A 13061-nucleotide genomic window follows, 5' to 3' on the forward strand; every position below is an offset into this window, starting at 1 on the left:
GTGCAATATTTGTGTTTAGTGTGTGCTTGTCACCGAGTACATCATTACTCTGTTATGGTTTCTTTCTGTTTACTCAAGTGAGTGTGCGTGGACCCCTGTTTGTGCAAGTGTGTGTACTTGCTCAGTTAGCCAGTAGGAGAGGGTAACGCCCTGCCCCTCCCTGTAGGAGTGTCATACCCCTCTCACCTACAGACACAAGGCAGAATGGAGTGGGGGAGGAGAGGCAAGGGTAAGGTCAAGCAGGGTAGTGTGAGGGGTGGGGGTTTTCTTTTGGTTCCACCTGGGCATCAAGCAAAACAAGTTAAAGGAGAGGGAGACGAGTGGAGAGGGAGACGAGTGGAGAGGGAGACGAGTGGAGAGGGAGACGAGTGGAGAGGGAGACGAGTGGAGAGAGGAGACGAGTGGAGAGGGAGACGAGTGGAGAGGGAGAGAACACTACCTGTAAGGACTGAAGTGGAGTGTGTTTGGTGCATGGAGGACCTGCTTCACTACACTATATACTGTTTGTGACCTACAATACAGGCTAAAGGATCCTACTTAACTGTTCTCACATACAAAGTGTACGCACACAAAAAACAAAAATCTCAACCGTTTTAAAGCAGGGGTGTCGAACATGCAGGCCGGATCCGGGGGAAACWAACTCAATATACTTTAAAATGACTTAAACCAAATTGAAACTGTGTAGAAATCATAATGGACCTATATTRCTACAATTTCTTGAACCATGTAACCACATGGAATGAATGGGTCCAAATTAGACGTTACGCCAAATCCCAACTTGAAACTATGAGATCAGGTTGGTTTCTGGATCACTGTGCACAGTCAATAGACCTACATTCATAGTTMGACTGTCCAGGTRGCTAATAATCACTAGACAGTCAAGGAGCATCGACAGTTCRAAAAACAATAGATAMAGGACAATGTTTAGCAAATTTTGACAGCGAGGATATATAACCAGTTTTCAGTGTGGCCCTCCGGAGCTCGTTGACGAACGAATGCGCCCCCCGGGYCAAAATGTGTTCAACACCCCTGATTTAAAGCCTTATTAGATTGACGGTGCTGAGTGACTGTAAAATACTCTCCCGCTGAGGAGGCTCTAGTGACACTGAAGAATGCCTGGCCTGGAGTCAGAGAAAGAACGGAAGAGTTGAGGAGGGAAGAGTTGAAAAAAGGGGAGCCTTGTTTCTCTTCACAAGCCCCAACAGACACTCCCTGACTGGGTGTGGTGCCTAGGTCTCGTACCAGGACCAGATGCTCCGAACAAACAAACAAATACACACACACACACACACACACACAGAACAACTGTCAGCTTAGGAATGCACCAAACATGTTGATTCAACACTCACTGACTTTACAGACATCATGTCTGGGTTCACTTCTAAAGATAAAGAAGTAGCTGCTAGAATGTTATGGGCTTCTATACAGCATCTAGATCTGTCTGTAGTCTGCTCCTCTGATTGGTTGTTTCTCTCTGTATCTCCGCCCCAGCTCTGTTCTCCGAGAAAGTGAGGAACATGTCACCCGACAAGATCCGGATTCCCCCTGAGCCACCAGGACGCTGCTCCAGTCACCTACAGGTACACACAGACCCACCTGGGCTTTGTCGTCCACTCACACCCCTACTTACCTTAGTTATGTACTGTATCTCTACTTAACCCTATGTCAACTCACCTGAACTTGCCTGTGCTATATCACCACCTCTCTTGCACATCTTACATACCTGTGAAATTCCTCTGTCTAAACTGGTCTGGTCACCTGGTCTAAACAACCATCACTTTCACATTTGTCACACTGGCCTGCAGTACCACCATAGTCAGCAGTGACACGGTAAGCTGTCTGTCAACAAGTAGCAGACTACTGGAGGGAGGACAGTAAGGGTGTAARGGCTCACCAAACCCACGGTTCGGTAGCTATTGCGGTTTTGGGTTCACGGTTCGGTTTCGGCATAGCGGGGGGAAATGAAATGTAAACCGTTACTGTAGTTAATTTTAGTTTATTTAAGAAAATCCAAAGTGTTTGTATTCCTGATTCCACACATGATCATGAGTCATATAATGCCTACTGAGAGCACCATCAGGAATAACACTTTGTATTTTCTTAATTGGAAACACACGATTACGCAACAACACTATGCGCAATATATGTGTGAAATCGATATGTAAACATGGCTTAGACATTGTATAGGCTTATGCTATAATGTTTTCTTACAAAGAGATACATTATGCACACTTGTGTGACTCATAACAGGAGCGTGTCTGTAGCACGTACTTCTCATTTCCCACTCCGGTGTAAAATGATGGGCTGTCACTGTCAAGCAGCTCTCTGTAGCCCTGGAGGTCCATCCATCGCAACGCAGGCTGCATTAGCCAATTCATTGACAACTTCAGCTTTAGTTTGCTTCTATAGAGTGGGCAGTACCTGTTTGCTGAAACAGGTGCGGGTGGGTGAAGTTGGAAACGTGGCTCGAGCACTTTCACGAGGTGCTGAAACCCCCTATTCCTCTCAACCGCTGTGAGTGGGCGCATATCCATGGCTATAAACATACCTATCGCTCTTGTAATTTCTTTGGCCCAGTCAGAATTGGCCTCGAAGGGCTGCTTGAATGAAGAGGGGATACTAAGTTGTTGTTTTTTTGCGTTTCCGTCTTGCTCCGGTGGTAGGAATACTGGGGTGATGTTGGCGTTAAAAACACGCTTGAGGTGTTGGCCGCTGCCTAGGCCAGTGGTTCCCAACTCCAGTCCTCTAGTACCACCAACAGCACACGTTGTTGTAGCCCCAGACAATAAACACCGGCTTCAACTCATTGAGGGTTTGATGATTAGTTGACAWGTTGAATCGGGTGTTCTTGTCTTGGGCAACAATAGGTGTGTACTGTCGGGGGTACTCTAGGACTGGAGTTGGAAACCCTTGGCATAGGTTATTCTTATTGAGCAATGGTGGCATACTCTCTCTGTCCATCGCCGTTGTAATCTACTGGGAAGCCAAAAATGTTCCCAAACTGGAGATTTAAATGGTGGAGAYTCCTCCTGGTTTATCCACCCCACCACTCGCCATCGTGCAGAACTACGGTAGTTCCACAAAAGGACCGTTTGAAATGCGCTAATTAAGATTAGAATTTTGATTACAAAGTGTGCGTAGACCTCTTGTTTTAACGGAATAGCCGGAACAAAAAAAATGATGCTCAAATTTACTTGAGGCATACACTGCAGCGTAGGCAGGGCCTATAGCCTTGTGTTTTTATTTTGGGGATATATTTTTTATGTATTCATTCAGCGTCACAATGCGGACTGAACCAAGGTCCACGTACCGAAAGGTTTGGTATGAACATGTGTACAGTTACACCCCTAGCGGACAGGTAAGTGCATGATGTACTGAAATTGGCGGGGTATGAGAACAGATAAGGTGTGTGTCTGAGATATTGGTTTCCAGGTTGTAAATTGCCCCTCSTGCCAAAGTCTGAGAAGAGTTCAATGCCAGCTGCCAGACAAGCAGTGTTCTGCAGTTGTTGGTAAATGTTCAAGAATGTTCCAGGCTGTTGGAGAGCAGAATCCTCCAGTGGGAGAATAACATCAACATGTAGGAAGAGACAGACAAAACATCTCAGTGGTCAGGTCTCTGTCAGTCAACATTCCATCCCTCTAGACACGGTCTCTCAATCCTTACACTGGTCCAAGGTTTTCCTCAGAAATAAGTTGGCATTCCCGGTAGACATTGCCATCATGCACAGATCTAGGATCAGCGTATCCTTCCCAAATCTTAACCCTAACCATGAGGGAGAAATATGCAACATTTAGATCAGTAAATGCAGGTGAAGATGAATGTCTTGGTGATTGAACAGCTCAGCACTGTATAGCATTGCCTCATGGTGCGCACACCTACTCAATAGGCTAGCGGTTCAGAGCGTTGGACCAGTAACCAAAAGGTTGCTGGTTCAAATATTCCGTTCTGCCCTTGAGCAAGGCAGTTAACCCACAACAACTGTTCCCCGGGAGCTGACGACGTCGACTGAAGGTAGCCCCCCCCGCACCTCTCTGATTCAGAGGGGTTGGGTTATATTTAGAAGACACATTTTGGTGGAATTAAATCAGTTGTGTAACTGACTAGGTATATCCTTTCCCTTCCCTTAATTACCCCTCTATCAGGTGAATCACTGATGAATCACTACCTTTCCTCAGGCTGCAACTAACACCAGCACACACAGGAAGGGCTGGGGACAGTTAAGACTCAGGCCAATGAGTAGCCAGGGTGTGGTCTGTGTTGTTTTAGTATGCCTCATTATTGTATCTCAAAATCTCAAAAATAAACATCACAATACTGTTGTCCTACTATTTGGCCTAATTGAACTGACTGTTTTGAGTACTGTAGATACAGTAGTGCAATAARATTCCAATCCTCCATCTTGTCCGTTTTAAGGCTAATTTATCATTGTTGATACCCCTGGCCCAGCTCCCTGCGTCTCCCAGGAGCCTGGTTGCCAAATATTGCTCTGAGGTCTCAGAAACTGCAGACACACAATGGCTCCATTCAGAGCCCTGTRAGTCAGATATACAGTACCAGTCAAACGTTTGGATACCTACTCATTCAAGGGTTTCTCTTTATTTTCTACATTGTAGAATAATAGTGAAGACATCAAAACTATGAAATAACATATATGGAATCATGTAGCAACCAACACAGTGTTAAACAAATCAAAATATATCTTAGTTTCTTCAAAGTAGCCACCCTTTGCCTTTGATGACAGCTTTGCACACTCTTGGCATTCCCTCAACCATCTTCACCTGGAATGCTTTTCCAACCGTCTTGAAGGAGTTCCCACATATGCTGAGCACTTGTTGGCTGTTTTTCCTTCACTCTGCGGTACAACTCATCCCAAACCATCTCAATTGGGTTGAGGTCGGGGGATTGTGGGGGCCAGGTCATCTGATGCAGAACTCCATGACTCTCGTCTTGGTTTAATAGCCCTTACACAACATGGAGGTGTGTTGGGACATTGTCCTGTTGAAAAACACACACTAACACACTAAGCGCAAACCAGGGGGGATGACGTATCGCTGCAGAATGCTGTGGTAGACATGCTGGTTAAGTGTGCCTTGAATTCTAAATGAATCACTGACAGTGTCCCCAGCAAAGCACCATCACACCTTCTCCATGCGTCATGGTGGGAGCCATCCGTTCACCTACTCTGCGTCTCACAAAGACACGGCGGTTGGAACCAAAAATCTCAAATTTGGACTCATCAGACCAAAGGACAYATTTCCACCYGTCTAATGTCCATTGCTCSTGTTTCTTGGCCKAAGCAAGTCTCTTCTTATTATTGGTGTCCTTTGGTAGTGGTTTCTTTGCAGCAATTCGACCATGAAGGCCTGATTCACACAGTCTCCTCTGCACAGTTGTATTGAGATGTCTGTTACTTGAACTCATTTGGGCTGCAATCTGAGTCTGGTAACTCTAATGAACTCATCCTCTGCAGCAAAGTTAACTCTGGGTRTTCCRTTCCTGTGGCSGTCCTSATGAGAGCCAGTTTCATCATAGCGCTTTATGTTTTTTGCAACTGCACTTSAAGAAACGTTCAAAGTTCTTGACATTTTCTGGATTGACTGACCTTCKTGTCTTAAAGTAATGATGGACTGCTMTTTSTTTTTACTTATTTGAGCTTTTCTTGCCATAATATGGACTTGGTCTTTTACCAAATAGGGCTATCTTCTGTACACCAGAATGCCAAGAGTGTACAAAGCTGTCATCAAGGCAAAGGGTGGCTACTTTGAATAATCTAAAATATATTTTGATTGTTTAACACTTTCTTGGTTACTGAATGATTCCATATGTGTTATTTCATAGTTTTGATGTCTTCACTATTATTCTACATTGTAGAAAATAGTATAAATAAAGAAGAACCCTGGAGTGAGTAGGTGTGGCCAAACGTTTGACTGGTTCTGAATGGATCAAGGCTGGAGTAAAGACCCTGGCTTCAGCCTTTGCCAAGTTCAGCTGCCTTGTTTCGCATTGATTAACACACTGTAGGGGCTAAGCTGACATGTTACGCCTCTCTACCAATTGACCAGTCATTCTGTGCTGTTCATACACTGGTAGGTTTGGAGGCCAAAGGACGCAATTTCAATTCCAGTTATGGACAACTGCACCTGGCTTTACTGAAATATCTAGGCTTGTGATACATACACATCACAACAGTGCTTGAACYAAGTGCTTGTCGTAAAAACTATACTAGTGGGGACTTGACTCTTATGTTCTACTGATCAGATATGTTGGTTTTCTGTCAACAGGAGAAGATCCAGAAGCTGTATGAAAAGAATCTACATGGAGACTTTGACACAAACAACCACATTCAGAAGAAGAAAGAGTTCAGGAATCCCAGGTACACACACATATACACACACACACGCACTAATTCATGCCACACACACACACAGAGTTATGAACACGTCGACGATACGTGGGATGCTTTTCCAGATACTTTTGTTGACATGTCTATGTGTGTCTTTGCAGTATCTATGAGAAACTCATTCAGTTCTGTGGCATTGATGAACTGGGAACCAACTACCCTAAAGACATGTTTGATCCTCACGGCTGGTCAGAGGACTCTTACTATGAGGCACTGGGTAAGGAAGTCATTGGTGTGTATGTGTGCGGACAGGCATATGTGCTTGTTTGTGGCTGTATGTGCTTGCCAGTCTGTGGTAGTCCTATCAGCTGAACTGTTTTCATTCCCTCCCTGCAGCCAAAGCTCAGAAGGTAGAGATGGATAAACTGGAGAAAGCCAAGAAGGACAGGACGAAGGTGAGGGACACGGGCGCTTTTATTGACTTGAAGAGGGGACCTGAGGTAACCTGAATTCCAATACACACGTTTTCACCCCCCCCACACACACACAAAACAAAACCATGCCTGCTCTCCTCTTAACCCCATCCCCAACCTCTGTTAAAAACATATTCACTACGTGGCCAAAGGTATGTGGACATCCACGTTGAACATCTCATTCCAAAATCATGGGCATTAATATGGAGTTGGTCCCCCCTTTGRTGCTATAACAGCCTCCGRTCTTTTGGGAAGGCTTTCCACTAGATTTTGGAACATTGCTGCGAGGACTTGCTTTCATTCAGCCACGAGCATTTGTGAGGTCGGGCACTGAGGTTGGGCGATTAGGCCTGGCTCGCAGTCGGCGTTACAATTCAATCTGAAATGTATTCGATGGGGTTGAAGTCAGGGCTCTGTGCAGACCAGTCAAGTTCTTCTACACCGATCTCAACAAAACATTTCTGTATGTACATTTCTGCTGAAACAGGAAATGGCCTTGCCCAAAGTGTTCCCACAAAGTTGGAAGCACAGAATCGTCTAGAATGGTATGCTGTACTGTTAAGATTTCCATTCACTGGAACTAAGGGGCTTATCCCGAACCATGAAAAACAGCCCCAGACCATTGTTCCTCCTCCACCAAACTCTACAGTTGGCACTATGCATTCGGGCAGGTAGCGTTCTCCTGGCATCCGCCAAACCCAGATTCATRCGTCGGACTGCCAGATGGTGAAACGTGATTCATCACTCCAGAGAACGCGTTTCCAATGTTTCAGAGACCAATAGTGGCAAGCTAAACAACACTCCAGCCGATGCTTGGCATCGCGCATGGTGAGCTTAGGCTTGTGTGCAGCTCCACGGCCATGGAACCCTATTTCATGAAGCTCCTGATGAACAGTTATTGTGCTGARGTTGCTTCCAGAGGCCGTTTGGAACTTGGTAGTGAGTGTTGTAACTGAGGACTGACTATTTTTTAGGCGCTGCGTGCTTCAGCACTCGGCAGTCCCATTCTGAGCTTGTGTGGCCTACCACTTTGCGGCTGAGCCGTTGTTGCTCTTTGACATTTCCACTTCACAATATCAGCACTTACAGTTGACCGCGGCAGTTCTAGCGGGACAGAAATTTGATGAACTGACTTGTTGGACAGGTGGCATCCTATGYCGGTGCCACGTTAAGTCACTGAGCTCTTCAGTACAGGCCATTCTCCTGCCAATGCTTGTCTATGGAGATTGCATGGCGGTGTGCTCGATTTATTTATTTTACCTGTCAGCAATGGGTGTGGCTGAAATAGCCGAAACCACTCATTTGAAGGGGTGTCCACATACTTTTGGTTATGTAGTGTACCTGTTCAGAGAAAATAGCTTTGCCGACCCTGTACGTACGTTTACTCCTCTCCTTTACTGTTTTACAAATCACAGACCGGGCCGTTCTCTTTTATCAGTCTGTGTGTCAGGGGCATGTTGCCACCAGCAGCCTCTAGTTTATTTTCTCCACACACTTCCAGAGAAGTGTCCTGCCAAGAGATTAAGGCTCATCACAACACAATGTCAGCACAACCCAGCCCGGCTCCGCTCAGCCTTCTGCAGCATGAGTATGGTGAAGTATTTTGTCTCCTCTCTCCTCTCCTAGATTGAGTTTGTGACGGGCACTAAGAAGGGGACAATCCCCACCAATGCAGCAGTTCCCACCACCAATACAGCTACTACCACAGCTACAGGTACACTCACAACACACACAACTGTGTTCCAAATCAACCCCTAGCTCCAACCCCGAGACAGCTATCACCACCAACACCTCTTCTACTGTCACTGGCAGATGAGCCCCCACACTCCATAGAAACATTATCATCCTTGACTGATTTTAGGTTGTGACCTTCCTGAAAGAGAAAAAGGTTAAGATTATAGAGTATATCTGGTTCCCTTTCTCTCCCGTTCACTTTCTCTCTCTCCCGCCTCTCCACCCCCAGCAGAGGCTCAGAAGAGGAAGAGTAAGTGGGACTCTGCAGTGCCCGTGACCCTGGCCCAGCCCGCACTGCTCACTACCACGGCAACCCTGCCAGGGGTGGTCTCCGTGACAACCACCGCCAGCGGAACCAAGACCACCGTCATCTCCGCCGTTGGCACCATCCAGAAGAAAGCCAAGCAGTGAACCGGCATGGGGAGAGGAAGTATGTGTGTTTTGAATGGATGGATGAATGTGTGTGTGTGTGTGTGTGTGTGTGTGCATTGAGCTGTGTGGCTGTATTACTAAATGCAAAAAGAGGGAGAGTGAAAGAATGTCTTCAGACAATATGGATGTCACATGAACATTTCTGGCTGTACAAAACCTCTGCATCTCTACTGCCGTCGGTCTCTGGGATTGGATCTACAACATATGGTCAAAGGACTCAAGCCTGACTTGAGATTCAATAAGATAATTTTTCTGTCATTTCTGCATTGATATCAACATAAGGTTCCTTTTTCATCCAGCTCTCCAGTCAGCACCCTGTTGAAGTTATGCATTGATCTGTTTTTTTTTTATGTCGACAAGAAACAGTGTTTTGATGTTAGCTAAAGACTATCCATTGGGAAAACCACCCTACCTAGAAAGTAGCCTAGTTATGGCATAAGCCTCTTGACTGAAACTTGAGTTAGTTTCTTTATTCCATCCTCCTGTAAAATGGTTTCTTACAGTATCAACCCATCTGTTATGGTACAGTATATATTACTATTAGTTTTGGGCTCTACAACATTATGTCCTTTCTACCCACAGTGTATATTTGTGCTATTTCCTATGTTCTGTGTTTTTGACCATCTACTGGACAGACTATGGACATTGGTATCAACGTTTCTTGTCTCATTTTCAATGGCCTATTCAAAGAGCTTAGCSGGAATATTTTTTACAAATGTACATATATCGCTGCTGATGATGATGATGATAGGATGGTAAATAAAACAAACGTCATACTGCCTTTTCAATTGGAGTGTGTGTCCATTCTTGTACGGTTGTCTTGGGTTCAACATAAACTGTATTTTATACATAAGATGAAAGTAGTATTTGATCATACAATTATTTTCATGCTGTTCTCTGGATAAAGCTTTGAATGTTCTGTCCAGGAAATTAAAGAATGGTTGTGTTATTGTGTCCCAGATCTATTGACTGCAGCCACTGGCCTGAATCTGGCCAGAGGAATTTCTGCCTCGCTGTCTCCCTTTCATTCGCTCTCCTCTCTCTTTAATTTCTCCCCTTCTGTCTCTTTTCTATCCACTACACACGTTCTCTCTCTCCCCCTCATTCCTTCCATCTATTTCTGGGCACTTTGGGTATTTATGTGGCCAGGTGCGTTTGTGATTTACATCTATCCATCATCTCTTCCTTTTCTTTTATCCCTCTCTTTATCGGACTTTAATTCCATCCAGCAGGAACGATAACACACCGCCCCACCCCGCAGTCTTCTGAAGCACAGCTGGAGGTCAAAGTTCAGAATCGGAGTCGTTTACTAGAGTAAGTCAGTTAGATCAGCTTACACTCAACAGATCCCCATATCACCAATAGATTTGAGTGCTTGTCAACCTTAACCATATCCCAGGGGTTAAAGTTCTTCGTAACAGATATCTGTCATATGGTTTTTGGAGAGGTCGTTTTTGAGATCTGTAGATCCGCAATAAAAATCTCCTTGGGGGAGGGGGGGCTGGTTTGGAGATGACAGCCTTAAACAGACAGAAGCATGTCTAGAAACATGTCTGTTCACGAAAAATATTCCCAAATAAATGTATTCTCAAATATTGTAAACTCAGCAAAAAAAGAAACGTCRTCTCACTGTCAACTGCGTTTATTTTCAGCAAACTTAACATGTGTAAATATTTGTATGAACATAAGATTCAACAACTGGAACATAAACTGAACAAGTTCCTCAGACATGTGACTAACAGAAATTGAATAATGTGTCCCTGAACAAGGGGGGGTCAAAATCAAAAGTAACAGTCAGTATCTGGTGTGGCCACCAGCTGCATTAAGTACTGCAGTGCATCTCCTCCTCATGGACTGCACCAGATTTGCCAGTTCTTGCTGTGAGATGTTACCCCACTCTTCCACCAAGGCACCTGCAAGTTCCCGGACATTTCTGGGGGGAATGGCCCTAGCCCTCACCCTCCGATCCAACGGGTCCCAGACGTGCTCAATGGGATTGATATCCGGGCTCTTCGCTGGCCATGGCAGAACACTGACATTCCTGTCTTGCAGGAAATCACGCACAGAAAGAGCAATATGGCTGGTGGCATTGTCATGCTGGAGGGTCATGTCAGGATGAGCCTGCAGGAAGGGTACCACATGAGGGAGGAGGATGTCTTCCATGTAACGGACAGCATTGAGATTGCCTACAATGACAACAGGCTCAGTCCGATGATGCTGTGACACACCGCCCCAGACCATGACGGACCCTCCACCTTCAAATCGATCCCGCTCCGGAGTACAGGCCTCGGTGTAATGCTCATTCCTTCGACGATAAACGTGAATCCGACCATCACCCCTGGTGAGACAAAACCGTGACTCGTCAGCGAAGAGCACTTTTTGCCAGTCCTGTTTGGTCCAGCGACGGTGGGTTTTTGCCAATAGGCGACGTTGTTTCCGGTGATGTCTGGTGAGGACCTGTCTTACAACAGGCCTACAAGCACTCAGTCCAGCCTCTCTCAGCCTATTGCGGACTGTGATTGTGCGTTCCTGGTGTAACTCGGGCAGTTGTTGTTGCCATCCTGTACCTGTCCCYCAGGTGTGATGTTRGGATGTACCGATCCTGTGCAGGTGTTGTTACACGTGATCTGCCACTGCGAGAATGATCAGCTGTCCGTCCTGTCTCCCTGGATCGCTGTCTTAGGCGTCTCACAGTACGGACATGGCAATTTATTGCCCTGGCCACATCTGCAGTCCTCATGCCTCCTTGCAGCTTGCCTAAGGCATGTTCACGCAGATGAGCAGGGACCCTGGACATCTTTCTTTTGGTGTTTTTCAGAGTCAGTAGAAAGGCCTCTTTAGTGTCCTAAGTTTTCATAACTGTGACCTTAATTGCCTACCGTCTGTAAGCTGTTAGTGTCTTAACGACCGTTCCACAGGTGCATGTTCATTAATTGTTTTTGGTTCATTGAACAAGCATGGGAAACAGTGTTTAAACCCTTTACAATGAAGATCTGTGAAGCTATTTGGATTTTTATGAATTATCTTTGAAAGACAGTGTCCCAAAAAAGGGACGTTTCTTTTTTTTGCTGAGTTTATTTTCTCTGTTGAGCTGCGTGCACTGAATTGACATGCATGATTGTTGATGACACTCCGATATTTAGATGAAGGGAATCAAATAGTATATAATGCGCACCACAGCGGCGCTCAACTCAGACAGCAGTATTACCTACTGTAGCTCTTGGCACAGTAATTGAAAGCCTATATACTTTATCACTTATTTATATAATCCTTCAATTGCGCATGTGGCATCGTTTTACAAATGCAGTTTTACAACCGGAGTGTCAAGCATGGTTTAGGRCAGTGGTTCCCAACCTTTTTCGGGTAGTTTACCACCAACTGAATTTTGCTCTGCCTGGAGTAGGCCTACCCCTGAGGTACCCCCTCGTGCATTTTACCAATAGACCTATGATCTCATGGGTCTTCTCCAGTACCCAGTGGATAGGCCAAGTACTATTTGCTAATATTTTTGACGTGTAATGTTATTAAAACAAAATCCGACAACTCCGTAGTTATAATAGTTGACATATTTACCTAGTTGGCTTGTTTTCATGTGTTCTATGCGAGATAATATTCCTTTTTTATTTTAAGTTTTATTTTAAGTTTTTATTATGAACACATAAACCTAACAGACAGGGGTATTACATATCAAGTTTCATTTTCAATTTGTTAAATARTTTTATGGTGCGTATTGCTTTTTTGTTTTTACATTTACTGATCATTTCAAAATAATATTTAAATTCTATCTTAAATAATGTGAAGAGGGGTTTGTTCTCTGCCCACCTCATTTTATGGATAAAGAATCTTCCATGAAAGATAAACAAATGAACAATGAAAGTTAAATCAGGGTCCATATCATTTGGATCAAAATAAAACATAATATCAGAGTCTTTCAAATTAACATTAATAGTTGTTTCTTTTAAAATATAATCTTCTAACTCCAAAATCTTCTAACATAAGAGCAGTCCCAAAATAAATGGTCAAGAGTTTCTGGGTCACAACCACAAAATACATAGTTGTTATCAAAAGCTATTTTAAAT

General features: G+C 44.6%; 1 protein-coding gene across 1 annotated transcript in view; it reads left to right on the forward strand.

Moving 5' to 3' along the window:
- LOC112080648 (SAP30-binding protein) overlaps positions 1-9531 on the forward strand; it is a 55239-nt gene extending 45708 nt beyond the window's left edge. Inside the window, 6 exon segments of the mRNA XM_070442650.1 lie at positions 1492-1580; positions 6285-6376; positions 6508-6620; positions 6740-6798; positions 8443-8530; positions 8783-9531. Coding sequence (XP_070298751.1) covers positions 1492-1580; positions 6285-6376; positions 6508-6620; positions 6740-6798; positions 8443-8530; positions 8783-8961 — 620 coding nt within the window. The 3' untranslated portion in view covers positions 8962-9531.
- Positions 9532-13061: the final 3530 nt, after the last annotated feature.

The sequence above is a fragment of the Salvelinus sp. IW2-2015 genome, unplaced genomic scaffold, assembly GCF_002910315.2.
Source record: "Salvelinus sp. IW2-2015 unplaced genomic scaffold, ASM291031v2 Un_scaffold16406, whole genome shotgun sequence".
NCBI classification, from domain to species: Eukaryota; Metazoa; Chordata; class Actinopteri; order Salmoniformes; family Salmonidae; genus Salvelinus; species Salvelinus sp. IW2-2015.